Here is a 19,190-nt window from a genome sequence, read left to right on the forward strand (position 1 = left end):
TACTTATCCATTCATTAGATGGGTGATATCTTGGCTACCTCCAAGATAAACATTCATGTACATGTTTTCATGTGAACTTAAGATATCAACACATCTGGATAAAAATACCATGGAGTTCATTTGCTGGATAGTATGGAAAGATTATGTTTATTTTTGTAAGAAACATGTAAACTATCTTCCAGTATAGCTGTGCTGTGAGACCTGGGGTGCTCCACATTCTTGCCATCATATAATGCTACTACTGTGTTGGATTTTAGCTTAAATGTAGTATTTTCTTTCATGTTGCATTCTAAATATTTTCTAACTTTTATTGCAATCCTTTTGGATCCATGAGTCATTTAAAAATTGTTGTTACCAATTTCTAAGTCTCTAAACTTTTAAATTGATATTTAATATTAATTACATTATTGTTAAAAATATATTTTCTTGTCATGGTATCTGTAGAAACTTGCTTTATAATCCAATAGGAGATCATTTTTTTATCACATGCTTGAAAGATTGTACAATCTAACATCGGGGGGACCCTGATTTAGTGTGTAAATGAATGCACTTTACCTCCTCACCCCACCCTCAACCTGCCCAATCTGTCCTGGTACTTTTCCCATTGCCTTGGCTCCTTGAAGATTCAGGCCTTGTCTTGAAAGTTATTGTACATCTTGTTTCATGATCTGAGTCCTACCTTCAAACTTAAGAAAGGGATGGGCAGGCAGGATTAATTTAGACTGCCAAGCACTTAGGGATTTATTTCTCTCTTGGTTACTCCTTCTAGACATTGCATGTGTGCCTGGACAACCCACGGCCTTGTGCTGGGATGATTTTGCTTTGGGAACTAAATCCTCACTCCTTACACAGCTCTGCTATCAGTTTGGGACTGAAAAATGCCCTGACCTGTGTCACTGAGCCAGAACACACCTTTGACCCAAGAGAAATCCCTAGTTCAGTGCCCCACCCTTTCCCTATCATTACTTTCTTGTTATAAGATATATGTTTATGGTCTGTCAATAAAGGCTGTGTTCAAAGTCTAGGGCCCCATTCTCCTAACACATAGTCATGTGTGTGTTAAGAGACTATCAGAAAAACCGCAGTTTCCATCAGTTCACACTGAGACTCTCCATGATGGTGGCACCTGGGGTGGCTCAGCTGAATTCTCTTCCTTCTAATTAATCTACCCACATGTCCCTGCTGTCACCTGTTCCCCTGCTCGAGATCGACCTGAAGGACAAGCATGGCCCTCATACTCACTTTGGTTCTCAGTCTCCTCAAACTGGGTTCAGGTAAGCCATCAAGGCTGGATGTGTCCCTTTTCTTGCAGATGGACAGTTTTAGGTCTTGACCTACAATGGCCACAGCATGGTGGGATGGGGAATCTGTGGTATTTGGATTCCCCCTGCTTCTTCTTGCCCCTGCTAACTCTGTGCCATGGGTGTGGGGCGGGGGCAGTGTGCAGTGTTCAGGCACTGTGGAAACGATGATAATAGAAAGACAGGAGAGAACACTGAAGAAAGGCCGCGATGATGAAGAGGGCACACACCAAGGGTGTTAACATAAATAAATAAAATGTTTGTCCTTTAGGTAGGGGAGGTTTGGATTGAAGCACTAAGGTTTCTGATTTGGGTGCCAGGTGGAAGTATACATCACTTAGGACATTTGAGGAAAAAACAATGTGCCCAGCTGATGACACACTGAGGAGGAAACATCCTTGACAGGTGACCTGGGGTAGGGGAGTTGTCCAGATCATTAGTTAGGAATAACTTGGAACCTGGCATATTCTACGGAGAAAAACACTTTTTTTCCTCATTTCAATGACCATTGAACATCTCTTATGTAGGATATTGAGTAATTCAATAAAATCCCATAGGAAGATACAAGTTAGAGGTTCAAGGAGTCAGAGCTGTAAAAAAGAACTGTGATCACCACTTGCCTGATCAAATTCAGACTTGCCACATGGCTACCTATATCTGCTTAGCTGAAAAAGGAAATAGAGGCACTCAAAACATGCTCCATTTTCTACAACAAAATCCATGAGTCTTACTCATAAGAGAGTCGCTCATGATGTTAATTTTCATCCAACTTACAATGCATTTTTCTGACCGCCCTGTTTCCAGAAGAGGCAGTAGCATGTTATGGAAATGTCTTTATAGGCATACAGATTACTTTTTAAAACTCCCATTTCCTCTGCTTAGAAAGTGTGTGTCGTCTGACTCCACTGGGTGTCAGTTTGCTCATCACAACAATAAGATGATGTCACATACTGACAGTGCTGTTGTGAGAAGTGCACATAGCACGGAGCTCCACTAGCACAAAGTACATGTTTACAACAGGCACTTTTCTCTGATTCTTCAGGAAAGAAGAGTAAAAGTAGAAAGAGTTGCTGCAGGTGAGGAAAATGACAGCAGCAAGTGCTGGTCATAGGAACAGACACTACAGAACACATTCCACACCCCGGAAGCTGCACCGCTGGCTGCCCAGCTGAACCAGACTGGTCCCCAGCACAGAGCAGGGACAGGGTTGTATACAGGTGGTTTGTTTAGAAGAACAAAAGTGAGGGAGCAGGGGGAGTAAAATATGAATGGGGCAAGTCATAGAGGGAGTGAGCAAGTCACTGCCATTTGAAACTGGGACTCAGTTCCACTGGGACTTCCTGAAGAGCCATGCAGATTACAGCTAAACTCTTCCCAACAATACTGCATATGACATAGAGGTACAGGTTTGCACCCCTCAGGTTTATGATACCACACTACACCCACCACCAGAACACCTCTAGCCCTCCACCATAGTGCACTGGTTCCCCTCTCCTCTTTGCTGCTACCCCCGCCTTCTCCTTCCAGTAGTCTCAATTCTACAGTCAGATTTCTAGGGTTTGCTTTGATTTAGTTTTGTCTGTTTCCTTGTTTTCTTTCTTTATATTCCACATATAAATAAAATCCTTCATTATTGGTCATTTTCCTTCTTAATTATTTCGCTTAGTATAATCCCTTCCAGTTCCATTCATGTTTTTGTGAGTGGCACAATTTCATCTTTTTTCAGAGCTGGGTAGTATCCCCTTGTGTATATGTACCACATCTTCTTAATCTACTCATCTGTTATTGGACACTTCGGTTGCTTTCACAGCTTGCCTATTGTAAATAGTGCTACAAGAACACAGGTGTGCAACATTACCTGAATAAAAAATAATATTAAAAAAAATCTGCCCAGCATCCACTGTCTCCTGCCCCACTGGTGAGATATGCCCCAAGGAATATTATTATTATTTTTTGTTTCTTTTCTTTTTTTTATTTTTATATTCCCCATACAATTGCAACCCCCTGATTTTGACCCCAATTCCTCCTTTCCCCGCACCCCCACCAAAGTGTGTCTCTGGTTCATAGTTGTTTGTGGATTTTGATTTTTTCTTTCTTATAGTTATTCTTTTTCCTGGTCCCTTATTTAGGTTTTCTAGATTCCTGTTATGAGTGAGAACATCCGGTATTTTTCTTTTTCTTTCTGGCTTATTTTGCTGAGCATGATCCCTTCCAGCTCCATCCATGTTGCTGCAAATTGCAAATGTTTATCTTTTTTGAATGCTGAGTAATATTCCATGGTGTATAAGTACCACATCTTCTTGATCCTGTCATCTATTCTTGGGCATTTGGGTTGTTTCCAAAGCTTAGCTATTGTAAACTGTGCTGCTATAAACATAAGGGTGCAGTTGCTCTTTGGAATTAATGTTTCTGTGTCCTTTGGGTAAATACCTAAGAGTGGAATTGCTGGATCATATGGAAGCTCTATCTTTAGTAGGTTGAGGAAACTCCACACAGCTCTCCACAATGGTTGGACCAGTTTGCACTCCCACCAGCAGTGCAGGAGAGTTCCTTTCTCTCCACATCCTTGCCAACAGTTGCTGTTGCTAGTTTTTTCAATATGTGCCATTCTCACTGGTGTAAGATGGTATCTCATAGTAGTTTTGATTTGCATTTCCCTGATTGCAAGAGACGTTGAACATTTTTTCACATGCCTGGTGGCCATTTGTATTTCCTTTTTGGAGAAGTTTCTTTTTAGCTCTTCTGCCCATTTTCTGACTGGATTATTAACTTTCTTTTTGTTGAGTCTCATCAGCTCTTTATAGATTTTTGTGATCAGTCTTTTATCATTAGTGTTGGGTGCAAAAATGTTCTCCCAGTTGGAGGGGTTTCTCTTTGTTTTAGTTCTTGTCTCTTCTGCTGTGCAGAAGGTCTTTAGTTTGATGTAGTCCCAGATTTTTAACTTTGCCTTCACTATCACTGCTTTGGGTGATGCGTCTGTAAAGATCTCTTTGAGGTGCATGTCATGTAGTGTTTCGCCTATATATCCTTCTACATATTTTATGGTTTCAGATCTTATGCCTAGTTCTTTAATCCATTTTGAGTTGGTTTTTGTGCATGGTGTGAGGTAGTAGTCAAGCTTCATTCTTTTGCATGTAGTGACGCAGTTTTCCCAGCACCATTTATTGAACAAACTTTCTTTGCTCCAGTGCATATTCTTTCCTCCTTTGTCAAAGATTACTTGACCATAGATCTGTGGGTTTATTTCTGGGTTTTCTGTTTGGTTCCATTGGTTCACGTGTCTGTTCTGGTTCCAGTACCATGCAGTTTTGACTCTTATGGCTTTGTAGTATAGTTTGAAATCTGGGCAAGTGATGCCTCCATTCCCTTCTTTTTTTTTTTTCAGGAGGATTTTGGCTATTCAGGGTTTTTGGTTGCTCCATATGAATTTCTTCAATATTTTTTCTATTTCTTTGAAGAATGACATTGATATTTTAATTGGAATAGCATTGAATCTGTAGATTGCTTTTGGTAGGATGGCCATTTTGATAATGTTAATTCTTCCAATCCATGAGCAGGGGATGTCTTTCAATTTCTTTGTGTCTACTTCTATTTCTTTTAACAGTGTTTTATAGTTTTCTTTGTATAGGTCCTTTACTACTTTTGTTAGGTTTATTCCCAAGTATTTGATTTTTTTTGTTTCAATAATAAAAGGAATGGTTTTCTTGATTCTTCTTCTTCAGATTTATTGTTTGTATATAGGAAGGCTGCTGATTTTTGCATGTTGATTTTGTATCCTGCCACTTTACTAAACTGATTGATTAGTTGAATTAGTTTTTCTGTGGAGTTTTTGGGTTTCTCTATGTATATTATCATATCGTCCGCAAATAGTGATAGTTTGACTTCTTCCTTGCCTATTTGGATTCCTTGAATGTCTTTCTCTTGTCTTATTGCTCTGGCTAGGACTTCCAGTATTATGTTGAAAAGCAGTGGTGAGAGTGGACATCCTTGTCTTGTTCCACGTCTTAATGGCAATGCTTTCAGCTTTTCACCATTGAGAATGATATCGGCTGTTGCCCCAAGGAATATTATATCCTCAGTTTTTCTTGGTCTCCCTGAACCCCTGCTGAGCAGCTTCTTAAGAACAGAGGAAGCCCTCAACAGGGAGGCAGAGGCCAGGCTTCTGGGTGGAGCTGGAACTCGACATGGGTGGGCCTATCTCACTGCTGGAGGGCTCCGAGGTGAGAGAGAAGGTCACAGGTCTCAATGTCTGCTGGGCTTGGTGGCAGCTGAACAGAAATCCTGATCCCCATTTTGTTTCTGAGGACTCTCCTTCAAAATGCATGAGTGAAATACATTTCAGAATGATTTATGAAACATTTAAAATAAGAAATAGGGCCTCCCTGGTGGCGTAGTGGGTTGGGTGCAAAACTGCAAAGCTTTCCGCAGCCTCCACAGTGACAGTTTTATTCCCGGCCGCCCAGGGAGATGCCTAATTGGCGTGGCAGACCTCTCCTGTAGCGCCCACTGCTCTCCTCAGCAGTGTATTTTGGGCCTTCTGTCTGTTCTGTTCCCAGCTCTGTCTCTGGTGGATTCTCTCACCCTCCTGCACATCTGGCCTGTACCCCAGTGCTTGTATAAATAAATAAATCTTTAAATAATTTAAAATAAAATAAAATAAGAAATAATTGATTTTAAAATAAAAATATCCACTTATTTGAAAACTTGCCTATGATATGCTTTGCTCAGGTTACACATCAGTTCCTCCATGTGTCTGTACATACCACATACGAATATATGTGAATTTATAGAGTTGTTCACAATTAAAGGGGTGTGTGCATAAAAATTGAAGGGAGTGATTTTCCAAAGTTTGTGGTCTCTCTAAAAGAAATTTAATCGTGAAAAAATGATGTGATTTATAGCAGGAAAATTACTGGAATGCTAATAAGAGGATCTGCATTTATACAGGGTCTTTCACGCCACTAATTAGCTTATTTAGTCTCTTTGAGACATTGTCTTTTCATCCTGGAAATGGGAATATTAATAACACACACCACGAGGATGTTTGTGAGGACTGAATGAAATAACTGATGTGAACTGTGCAAGGCCCTGGGGTTAGAAGGAGAGTGTAATGAAATCTCCACCCACTGCCAAGCACATCCCCAGGCCACTCTGGCCCTGAGTGGACACTGGGAGGGATTTGCTCAGTTATCTGCTAGTTATCTGCTGTTTCCTCCCACAGGCCAGTGGCAGGTGATTGGGCCAGACAAGATGGTCCAGGTCTTGGTGGGGGAGGACGCAGTGTTCTCCTGCTCCCTGGCTCCTGAGACAAGTGCAGAGGCCATGGAAGTGCGCTTCTTCAGGGATCAAGTCTCCTCTGTGGTCCACCTCTACAGGGATGGGAAAGACCAAGTCAAGATGCAGATTCCAGACTATCAAGGGAGAACGGAGTTGCTGAAGGACTCCATGGTGGAGGGGCGTGTCTCCCTGAGGCTGGAGAAGGTCACTCTCTCAGACTCTGGTCTCTATGGATGTTTCTTCAGTTCCCAGAGTTTCAAGCAGGAGGCCTTCTGGGACCTGCAGGTGTCAGGTCAGTCACCGATTTCAGAGAACCCATGTCTTCGTTGTCTTGTAGAACCATCAGGAATTTTTGAAGTGTTTCTTGAAAAGGGAGTTTAAAAAAATATCTTAGACAATTTAGTTAGAAGACAACCTACTACACTATTTGTTCTATGTGTATAATTCTAAGTTATTTCATCATATGTGTAGATTTACGCAACCACCATGACATCAAGTTATAGATCTGGCCCAGCTCCACAAAGTTTACTGTATCTCTTTATAGTCTCACAAGTCTCTTTATCAACCACTTTCCCAATCCATTCAACCACTAAACTCTTTGCCATTTCTGCAATTTTGTCATTTCTTCAGTGTTATTCATATAGAATTATACAGTATGTAACCTTTTCAGATGGGCTCTTCCATTCAACACTGTGCCCTTGAGCTGCCTATACCAATAGTTCATTACTTCTTACTCCTGTGCAGTACACCATGGTGTATATGTGCCTGGATTACCAGCTATTCACCTACTGATGGATGCGTGTATTGTTTCCACTTTTACTTATACAAATAAGATGTCCATAATATTCATGTACAGGTCTTTGTATACATGTTAGGTTTCCATTTATCTAAATAAATGTCCATTAGTGGAATTTCTGGATCATATGGTAAGAACGTGTTAAGAATGATTTTAGTCAATATTTGGGGAGACAGACAGTGGGTTTATAAAAAAAGAATTTAGCTAGCCATCCCTCCCAGATGAACCCCATACAAACACTGATCTTTTACTTCAGTTTTTGTCTTTCCCAGAATTGCCATATACTTGGAATATTACAGCATATAGCTTTTTCAGATTGATTTATTTCACATTCCAATAAGCATTCAAGGTTTATCTATATCTTTTTATGACTTGATAACTATTTTTATAACTAAATAATTTGCATTGTATGGGTATATTTAATTTTGTTTATCCATTTGTCCATTGGAAGACGCCTTGATTTGGCAAGTATGATGAAATTACTATAAACATTATTATGCAAGATTTTGTGTGTATGTAAATTTCAACTCATTTTGATAAATAAAAACTAGTGGAATTGCTTCATAGCATGTTAAGAGTATGTATAGTTTTGGAAGAAGCTGCTAGACATTCTTCCAAAGTGGTAGTACTATTTTCAATTCCCATGAGCAAAAAATGAAAGATTCTGCTCTACCACATTTATTTTATTTTATTTTTATATTCTCCATACAATTGCAACCCCCTTATTTAGACCTTTCCCTGACACCCCCCACCAAAGTGTCTCTGGTTCATCGTTGTTTGTTGATTTTGATTTTTTCTTTCTTAGAGTTATTCTTTTTCCTGGTCCCTTATTTAGGGCTTCCAGATTCCTGCTATGAGTGAGACCATCCTGTATTTTCCTTTTTCTTTCTGGCTTATTATGCTGATCATGATCCCTTCCAGCGCCATCCATGTTGCTGCAAATTGCATGTGTTTATCTTTTTTGAATGCTGAGTAATATTCCATTGTGTATATGTACCACATCTTCTTGATCCAGTCATCTATTTTTGGGCATTTGGGTTGTTTCCAAAGCTTAGCTATTGTAAATAGTGCTGCTATAAACATAGGGGTGCAGGTGTCCTTTGGAATTACTGTTTTTGTGTCATCTGGGTAAATACCTAGGAGTGGAATTGCTGGATCATATGGAAGCTCTATCTTTAGTAGGTTGAGAAATCTCCACACAGCTTTCCATAGTGGTTGGACCAGTTTGCACTCCCACCAGCATGCTGTACCACATTTTAAACAGCATTTTGTGTTGTCATTGTGAGGGAGTTTAGTTATGCTTTAATTTACAGTGCCCTAGTTACCATGCCTTATGCTTTCTTGATATCTATAAATATTCTTTGGCAAACTATCCAGGTATTTTGTAATTTTTAAATTAGGTAACTTGATTTTTAATTAAGAATTATATCAAAATATAGTTGACAAATGAAGTTCTGTACATTTAAGATGTAAAACACAATTTCATACTTTTATATAGTGTAATATGATTACTGCTATAGCATTAGCTAACACCTTATCACGTTGAAAATAGTCATTTTTCATTTGTGGTAGAGAATTAAGATTTAATTTCTTGCAACTCTGAGGTTTATACTAGAATATCATTTTCTATCATAACTATGCATTAAGTATTTTATCTACTAATTGCCAGTTTGTACCCTTAAACAACAATCTGAAAATTTCCCCACTCCAGCCCCTGGTCAGCACCATTTCACTCTGATTGTTTTGACTTTTTTAGATTCTACATGTAAGTGATAGCACTCAGGATTTGTCTTTCTCTGTCTAACTTATCTCACTCACTTAGCATAATATCCTGAAGGTCCATCCATTTTGTCACAAGTGGCAGGATTTCTTTTTATCTTATGGCTGAAAATATTCCAATGTATATGTATATTTGGAGATTAGAGTATATGTATATTGTTGATTAGAGTGAGCAGTTAAAATCATGGAAAACTTACCCCATGTAAAGAAAATTCTATGTCAGTCTGCTCCCCTAGCCACAGTAAAAACCAAGAGTGTCTCTTCCCTAGAAAGAGTGTCTCTTCCCTTACCAAATGAGTTTTGTAAGTAACAAATTTTATCATACATTTTGGTGCATGTGTGATGTTATTGGTCTTGACATCTGATTCAAATTTTGGGTGGGCATGGTGGGGTTCTCCTCCCACTACTGGAAGGTGATCACAACAGTATATATTTTTTCATCCTTTTACTTTTACTCCTGTCATTGTATTTGATATGACTTTTTTATAGTTGGGTCAATTCTTTTCTAACCTATTCTGCCAAATCCCAAGGTTTAATTGGTTTGGTTGACTTATTTAGATCATTAACATTTAAGTAGTTGTGGAGATTTATGACTTCATATGCCATTTATTTCTGCTTGTTTCCTTTAATTCTCCTTCACTTTTTTCTCTTTTTGATTCTGTGACTTACTGGAACTTTGTTTTTAAGACAACATGTTGACTAATTCATGGTTTTTTGAGCACATCATTTTGTATAGTTTTCTTAGCAGTTATTTTGGTTATAACAATATAAATAAATATTTTATCACATTTACTGCTACCAACATTTCATCACTTTAAGACAAACCTTACTTGGGTCTTCCTACTTTTGAAATAATATTGCCTTGAGCACCTCTATGATAGTGTTATAAATTTTGATTCAACCATCACATGAATTTTCAAAACTCATATGGATAGTCTGGTTTGTTTTTGTTGTTGTTGTTTTAATTTTACTTCTTTCTTGATGCTTTAAAATCCCTTCCTTTAATATTAATTTTGTGTGAAGAATTTCCTATATACATTCTATAAGGTTATGTTGGCTAGCAACATATTCTCTAGTTTTTCTTCTTTGGAGAATGTCTTAATTTCTCCCTCATTTTGGAAGAATAGTTTTGCCAGATGTTAGATTTTTCTATTGACAGTTCTTCTATCACTTAAAAGATGTTGTGTCATTATTTTCTAGCCATCAGTGTTTCTGAGGAGAAATCTACCGCCATTTTAATTGATGTTCCTATATATGTAGTATGCCTGTTCTTTCTCTGGATGCTTTCCTGCTATTTTCCATAACTTTAGTTTTCAGAATTTTAATTATCATATGTCTAGATGTAACTTTTATTGTTTTTTTAATTTGGTATTCACTCAGCTTCTTGAAACTATTGATTTTTGCTTTCCACCAAAATTGGAGTTTATCTGCCATAATTTTTTCTAACATTTTTTCAGTCCCACTATCTCTCTTCTTTCTTTTTTGGGACTCTGATGATACAAATGTTTCAACTTTTGTCAGAGAACTGAAGGCCCCTGAGGGGTATATCCTTTTAAAAACAATTATGTTCTTTCTGTTGCTCAGACTTGATAAATTTGATTTCTCTATCCCCAAGTTCTATTTTCTGTCACCTCTACCCCTCTGTTGAACACATCCAATAAGTTTCTTATTTGTTATTTAATTTTTAAGTTATATAATTTCTACTCGATTTTTTTTTAAGATTTTATTTTATTTATACAAGAGCTGGGGTACAGGCCAGTGGTACAGGAGGGTGAGAGGATTCACCAGAGACAGAGTGGAGAGCAGAGCAGGCAGATGGATTAAAAGCACTGCTGAGGGGAGCAGTGGGTGAGACAGGAGAGGTCTGCCTCACTATGTGGGAATCTCCTTGGCCGGCAGGGAATCAAACCCGCACTACAGAGGCCGCGGACAGCTTCACAGCCAGGGAGGCCTCGATTCTTTTGAAAAAACAATTTCTATGATTTAGTGAGGTATTCCATTTTTCATTTGATTTGAGATAAATTGTAATCATTTCTTGAAGTACTTTTCCTGACAACTATTTAAGTCTTTTTCAGATATTTATCTCAGTGTTGACTTAAATAAATTGTCTATTATCATATAAAATAATATATTCTTGATTCTTTGTACAATGAGTAATTTTTAATTGCAATCTGGGTGTTTTGGTTATTATTGTATAATTAAGTGAACACTATCTAAAATTTCTATTTTAGTATATAACCATGTTGTTTAAGTCTAATTCTGAGTTTCCTGGCATGCTTTGACTAGTTGTCCCTTGATGGACAATTCAATTTTCTGATATATTCTAGTGTTGCTTGTTGAGTAGAAAGTGTGTCCCAGATGAGACGCTCTGTTGTACATAGCCTCACACCCATTCTTCCTCACACATCACAGTCTAGAAATGCTAAATGCTCATATGTTGCCTCAGTCAGCTAGAGCTGCTATAATAAAAATATCACAGACTGGGTGGATACACAACAAAAAATTATTTCTCATTGTTCTGGAGATTGGGAAAGTTCAATATCAAGCTACTAGCCAATTTGTTTCCTGATGAGAACCTGCTTCCTGTCTTATAGACAGTTGTGTTTTTTTGCTTTTTTGTTTACGGTAAGAAGTTTCCATAAGAGTACAATGCCATCATGAGAACTCCACCTTCTTAGTCTAATACTTACCAAAGTCCCACCTCCAAAATCCATAACATTAAAGGTGAATGTTTCAACAATTTAATGTTTGGTGGACAAAACCATTCAGTCCACAGCATAGGTCCTTAAACACAACATGACTTGTCTGTTTTTTTCACCATGGTATAAAGCTGAGCTCTGTTTGGCATGTTTCTCTCTCTACTCTCCCACATGCAAAACACCCATTAATCTGACACAGCAGGATGCAAATATCACCTCCAGGAAAGTGTGACTTCTCCTGACATTACTCACTCTCATTTCAGTGCTCAGTTGGCCATGCTTCCCTAGGTGCATTTTTCACAATGAAATACAATTTTTATAGTTGCATCCTCTTTTGGCAATGAGTTCTGAGAGCCTGGTTCCTGTTATTTTTAAGGCTTAATCATAGGAAATTACAAAGGTTTTAACTGATAGGCCGCATGGGGGAAAGCTCCCTCCCACATCAGCCTTAGTGTATAGACAGTGTTTTACAATCTCTGAATGAATTCATTGTAGTCAAGGCTCAGACTCACTGGCTATTCATGTTCTCATGAATATTTATATTCTAACCCCATGTTCCTTCATTCCTAGTTGTTATCTAAAACCTTGGGAAGTGTTATCCTCAGGCATCTCTGCCAAAACCTTCTTATCAGAAAGAGGAAGGAAAACCTTGAATATACTTTTCCCCACTCTGATTTAGTACCCTATAGTTTTCTACAGCTCCCCATCCCTGTCCTTTTGAATGCAGAGTCCATGAAGGTGCTGGAGGTGTTTGTTCAGGGCACTCCCCAATAGTGACACAGTCCCTATTTCTGCATTGATACATTTATTCCCAGGCTAGCATGTCATTACATGAGGGGAAAATGGAACAGGGAGGAGTCACCATGTGTATATGCTGCAATAATAAAGGTTAAAATTTCACTGCTACTTTGATTTTGAGTCATTGCTAATTTAGACAATTTATTCTGACAGTTGGCAATTTAGATCTCTCTCCCTTATTCCCCACTATGGTCCTGAAAAGTTCCTTATTAGAAGGAGTACAATCTTTTTCATATTATACTTAAGCCTTATCAGTATGCATGCTAACTGAACAAAGATCATGGAAAATCTTCTCTCAGTGTTGTAAGTGTATATATGTATGGAAGAGAGACAAATGCAGGAAGGGTGGTGTTAGGTATTCAAGCTTCATGAATTTGGCTCAAACAGCTACAGCCTTGTAGTTAATCTTTGCATTCACTTCTCTCCTGTTTTCTCAGAACCTGGCTCAACTCCTCTCATTTCCATTGTGGGCTATGTTGATGGAGGCATCCAGCTGTTCTGTCAGTCCTCGGGTTGGTTCCTTCAGCCCACGTTGGTATGGAGAGGTCCACAGGGACACGATTTGCCCTCGAGCTCCAATGTAAGCAAAGATATGCATGGCCTATTTGATGTGGCGACCTCTCTTACAGTCCAAGAAAATGCTGGGAGTATATCATGCTGCATCCAGCTCACTGACCAGGGTCAAAAGGTGGAATCCAGAATATGGATAGGAGGTGAGTGGGGATAGAAGAAACTAAGGAAGTGGGTGCTTAGGTAATCCAGGGGAAGAACAGAAGCATCTATTTCAGAGTCATTGTGTGATACTGTCTAATTTTAATGATTAGTTTTTAAAGCCAAATATTGATGAGTTATAAAAATAAAATTACAAACATTTAATTTGTTGGACATAAGTTTATTTACAATTCTAGAGGTGGTGAATTAGGTGTTTCTTTCACACATGATCATTTTCATGGCACATGCCTCCAAAATCTACATATGCAAATTTAGGGAAGATAATGTTAGGAACACGAAAAAAATGCTGACTTATTTTCTAATAATAAATGAAAATAATAAAACACTACTCTATAAGACAGAATTTCAGGAAGAGAATTTCAAGAAGAATTTTATTTTTTTAAGATTTATTTATTTATAGAAGGGCTGGGGTGTAGGTCAGAGGAGTAGGGGTTGAGAGGATTCACCAGAAATAGAGTGGGGAGCAGAACAGGCAGATCTACTGAAATACGCTGCTGAGGGGAGTAGCAGGTGAGACGAGAGAGGTCTGCTGTGTCATATGTGGGTCATGTCCCTGATTGGGGATCGATCTCAGGCCACAGTGGTGATAGTGCTAGGTCTTGACCCCTAGGCTACCAGGGAGGTGCCCCTCAGGAAGAATTTTAAAGATAATTTCAGGAGGATTTTAAAATAGTAAGATAATTAATGTAAATCCAAGTATGTTAGTAATCACAATAAATATAAACATACTTGACTTGCCAATTAAAAGAATGTTAGATTGGATTAAAAATAATAACAATAGGGCCTCCCCGGCGGCGCAGTGGTTGAGCGCTGGGTTGCGAAGCTGCCGGCGACCTCTGCGGCGCCGGTGGTTCGATCCCCGGCTGCTCCCCGGCCACCTGAGGAGGGTCCCACATGGCGCGCAGACCTCTCCTGCCGCCCGCTGCTCCCCTCAGCAGTGTGCTTAGGTCCTTCTGCCTGCTCTGCTCCCCGCTCTGGCTCTGGTGAATTCTCTCACCCTCCCGCGCTTCTGACTGTACCCAGTGCATGTATAAACAAAAAACAAAACAAAACAAACAAACAAACAAACAAACAAATAAATAAATAAATAAAATAATAATAACAATACAAAATACAACAAAACAAAACAAAAACAAACAGACAGTTATAAACCAGAGACATCCTACAGGGGAGGGGAAGCAAGAGGGGTCGGAGGGAGGGAGAGAGGAGCACAGGGGACTGTGGTGATGGTGCACAGGTGCATTCGTGGAGGAAATAATATGGGGACTACACCTGGGGGAGGGGGGAGCAAACGTTTAAAAAAAACAATGATGTAAAATATATATAAATAAATTTAAAAAATTAAACTCAAGGTGTCCTCCCTGGTGGCAAAGGATTAAGTCTCAGGGGGCTATCACTTCGATGGCCTGAGTCCAACTCCCCCACTGCTCCCCTCAGCAGTGTATTTATTTCAGTTAATCTGCCTGTTCTGTTCCCCACTCTGTCTCTGGTGAATCCTCTCACCCCCCACACCTCTGACCTACACCCCAGTTTTCTGATGCAAAAATAAATGAATAAATTTTCAAAAAAAATGAACTCCAGTGTTACAATTCATGAGGAAAAAATGTAACACATATGAAAAATTTTCAGTAGCAAAAGCATAACAGATAAATGTTAACCAAAAGAGCACCACAACAAACATATTAGTGTCAAGAAAAGCAAAAAAAGAAAAAAAAGTTTTGAGGGAAAAAAGGCCTTATTAGAACAGGTATTTCATAAAAAGTTTATAATAAAACTTTCAAACATCTATGTATATTAAATTATTTCTATTAACATCATTTAACTGAATTATATCATGCTTAGAGAGTGTTGTCTGAATGATGCCAATTCTATGACATTTTCTGAAAGCCACTTTATGTCCTTGTTCTTCGTGGAAGCTTACAAGGAGAGAGATGTAATTTTTTAGGTAATGTGATGAAATATTTTAAAGGTACCATGTATTCCATAATTTACCTATGTGTTTAATATAATTCTATTGAAAATTTGAACAGAGTATTCTTGGAACGAGAGTATTTGATTGAAAATTTATGTGACTGAGTAAATGGCCAAGAATTGCCAAGACACAGCAAAGAAACTGAAATGCTTCCTCTGATGATGTAAGACATTTCTCAGAGCAGCGATGATGAAGCCAGTCAAAATATGGGCACAGGGATAGACAAACAGACAGTGTTACAGAACAGAGAACCAGAAAATAATCCACACCTGAACAGAAAGTGCTGTGCCAGAGGTGACGTTACACATAGAGGTGTGTGAAGAAAATTCCATTCAAACAACATGTAGGAGAAATTATAGAAAAACATATCTTAAATCAAGCTATATTTCTATTCAGAAATAACTAAAGGGTCTGTGGGTTATTTTTCAGAGATATTTTTCCAGCCCTTCCCCTGGAATTTGGTGTCTCAGTCACTGGGAGTTCTCTTCCTTGTTCTATATGGTGTTATCATTGGTCTGAGCATTTTCTTCCACAAATACAACAGTAAGTGAGATAAAGCATGGGGCCCTGACTCATTCATGCATCTAGCATGGCCCGGGTCAGGGACCCGGGTTTGTTCCTCCTGGGTTTTGTTCCTTGACCACAAGGACCACAGTCCTCATCCTCCTCCAGGTTGACCTGAAGTCGCTCCCTTGGAAAATGTCCCTTCTACCAGGCCCATTCTACTTCACAGAGGGTCCACAAATGGGGATGGAGAATTATTTCAGTACCTATAGGACTGGCATACATTTCTAAGAACACCAACAAGAACCCAGTAAAGAAAGTTTCAATGTAGTTGAAAAGACTTAATAACAGAGGAAATAAAAGTGAAGAAAATATGATCAAATAATAGTCCATTTCAATAAGAGTTTCTTATCCCAAGAATGAATTTTCTCCTCCTTGGGAGTAATATTGCTCTGGAGAATGCATTCCACAGTCCCACCTCCCTCCCAGCTGCCTTCTCCCTGATGATCCCCATCTCTACTTCCGGAGAGTCCTACGTGTCATTTCCCCTTCGTCAGGGTGAATGTTTCTGATCTCTCATTTTACCCCAGATAGAGATTCTCAGTACAAGAGCTGAGACTGGGTTCAAAAAGCAGTTCTAGGGTACCCCTACCTTTACCCACAACTCACCCTCCTGAGTGGAGCTAGAACTGTTTGTACCTACACTTCTCTGGGTCAACCTCTGGATATTGTGTGTTTTTTTCCAAAGAATATCCAGGCAGAATTGGGTCAGTATCCTGTCATGCTGTGAGCCTTCCAATCCTGGTGCTTCTGGGTCCCTCCTGTTCCCTGGGTTGAGTCATCTATGAGATGTCTTGCTTCCAAGCTGGACAGGGTGCATGGGGAAACCAGCCAGAGCAGCTGACTTGCCCTCCCATCTATTAACTCATCCTCAGACATTTGGGGATTTTTAAGATGGCTGTTGGGATCCTGATCCTTCTAAAATTGCCTGCAAATTATGACTATTGGTACATTCAGTAAAGTGAGGAGCTATGGACTTCATGAGATCTCTTTGGGGGTATAGACCCAGAGTGATGGATCCCTTTGGGAATCACTTCCTCCTACCTGCTGTGATGCTTTGCTTTGTGCCTTTATCCAAGTTTGTATCAAACATGAAATAGTCTTCTTTTTGTATTAGGGAAACTGCACATAAACCAGGTAACAATGTTACCCAGAATGGTTTCCTCTCTCCCTTGGGAATGTGTTACATGATATGAGCCTCTCTTTTTTTTATATATATTTTATTATTTTTTATATATATTTTATTTTTTTTTATTGATATAAACCTGCAGGTAGGCAAAGTCACACATCCAGACCCATGACTAATGAGAACTATTTCTAAAGAAAATCGAATTTCACCCTATTTCTTCTCTACTCCCCTATCTACCTGTCCTTACATATTTCTATCTGTAAAGAGATATCTGGAATTGCACTCAGCAAGAGATGATAATCACTGTTATTGGGTGGTGGAATTAAACTTTTTTTTTTTTCATACCATCTTTCTTTTTTTTTTTTTTTTTTTTTACAATTGCAATCCCCCCATTCTGACCCCAATCCCTCCCCTCCCGCCCCCCGCCCCCCAAAAAGTGTCTCTGGTTCATAGTTTTTGTTGATTTTGATTTTCACTTTCTTATAGTTATTCATTTTCCTCTGTCCATTAGAATACTTATTTAAGTATTCTAGATTCCTGCTATGAGTGAGACCATCCGGTATTTTTCTTTTTCTTTTTGGCTTATTTCACTGAGCATGATCCCTTCCAGCGCCATCCATGTTGCTGCAAATTGCATGTGTTTATCTTTTTTGAATGCTGAGTAATATTCCATGGTATATATGTACCACATCTTCTTGATCCAGTCATCTATTTTTGGGCATTTGGGTTGTTTCCAAAGCTTAGCTATTGTAAATAGTGCTGCTATAAACATAGGGGTGCAGGTGTTCTTTGGAATTGATGTTTCTGTGTTCTTTGGGTAAATACCTAGGAGTGGAATTGCTGGATCCTGTGGAAGCTCTATGTTTAGTAGGTCCAGAAATCTCCACACAGCTCTCCATAGTGGTTGGACCAGTTTGCACTCCCACCAACAGTGCTGAAGAGTTCCTTTTTCTCCACAACCTCGCCAACATTTGTTGTTGCTAGTTTTTTTAATATGTGCCATTCTCACTGGTGTAAGATGGTATCTCATGGTAGTTTTGATTTGCATTTCCCTGATTGCAAGTGATGTTGAACATTTTTTCATATGCCTGTTGGCCATTCGCATTTCCTCTTCAGAGAAGTTTCTTTTTAGCTCCTCTGTCCATTTTTTGACTGGATTATTTTCTTTGTTGTTGTTGAGTCTCATCAGCTCTTTGCAGATTTTTGTGATCAGTCCTTTATCATTAGTGTTGTGTGCAAAAATTTTCTCCCAGTTGGTGGGGTTTCTCTTTGTTTTTGTTATTGTCTCTTTTGCTGTGCAGAAGCTCTTTAATTTGATGTAGTCCCAGCTGTTGATCTTTGCCTTCACTATCACTGCTTTGGGTGATGTGTCTGTAAAGATGTCTTTGATATGCAAATCACATAGTGTTTCGCCTATATTTCCTTCTATGTATTTTATGGTTTCAGGTCTTATATGAGCCTCTCTTATGTTGTCTGTTTTCAGATCCGAGAAGGAAGCATGGAGTGGAAGGTGAGAGAAGTTGCTCCTCCCACAAACCATTTATTTGTCACTTCTAAGGCCCTAGTTTATGATTTCTTAAACCTGAGGCCTATGGGACTCTGAAGAGGCAAACTTGTAATTTATTGCAGATGCTATGCATTTTGTATGGCACGCCATCATTTTCATCAATTTCTGGTGGGTCTAGGACACCAAAAATGGGCGCCACCCTTGGTATTTTTCCTCTCTGTTCCATTGCTCTCCATTTGAGCACTGACCATCCTACTCTTTTGCTTTTTTTCAGAATTGAGAAAGGCCCAACAGTATGAAGGTACCAACACCTGGGGAATTTGAGTGAAACAGAGCCTTGGGAGGGCATGGGAGGCAGAGCTACAGAGATGGAACAACTGAAGGACGTTGAAAACCACCTGGCTACAGATGATGAGTCACTGACACCTAAGTCCACCCAGGGAACCACTCCCCCAGACCCACTCTGAATGTGGGAGTAAAGAGGCCTGGGGCAGTGTCAGGTAGGGGTAGTTACAGGGAATTGATGGCACTAGTAAATGACCAGGGAACTGGACTGAAGGGAAAGAAGTGAAGTTTGGCAGAATTGAGAAGGAAGCTGGATATAGGAGACAGAGGGAATGATTAAGCCCTGTAAAG

At 39.2% G+C, this 19,190-nt stretch overlaps 1 protein-coding gene across 1 annotated transcript; it reads left to right on the top strand.

Annotated features, from left to right (window-relative positions):
- Window positions 1-1,225: 1,225 nt before the first annotated feature.
- On the top strand, window positions 1,226-18,878 carry LOC311176739 (butyrophilin-like protein 8; the record flags this gene model as incomplete). Its single annotated transcript, XM_084242385.1, has 5 exons — window positions 1,226-1,274; window positions 6,523-6,870; window positions 13,088-13,363; window positions 18,531-18,557; window positions 18,829-18,878. The coding sequence occupies 5 exons, from the start codon at window positions 1,226-1,228 to the stop codon at window positions 18,876-18,878; spliced, it is 750 nt and encodes a 249-aa protein (XP_084098511.1).
- Window positions 18,879-19,190: the final 312 nt, after the last annotated feature.

This window comes from Talpa europaea (assembly GCF_964194135.1).
Source record: "Talpa europaea genome assembly, chromosome: 9".
Classification (NCBI taxonomy): domain Eukaryota; kingdom Metazoa; phylum Chordata; class Mammalia; order Eulipotyphla; family Talpidae; genus Talpa; species Talpa europaea.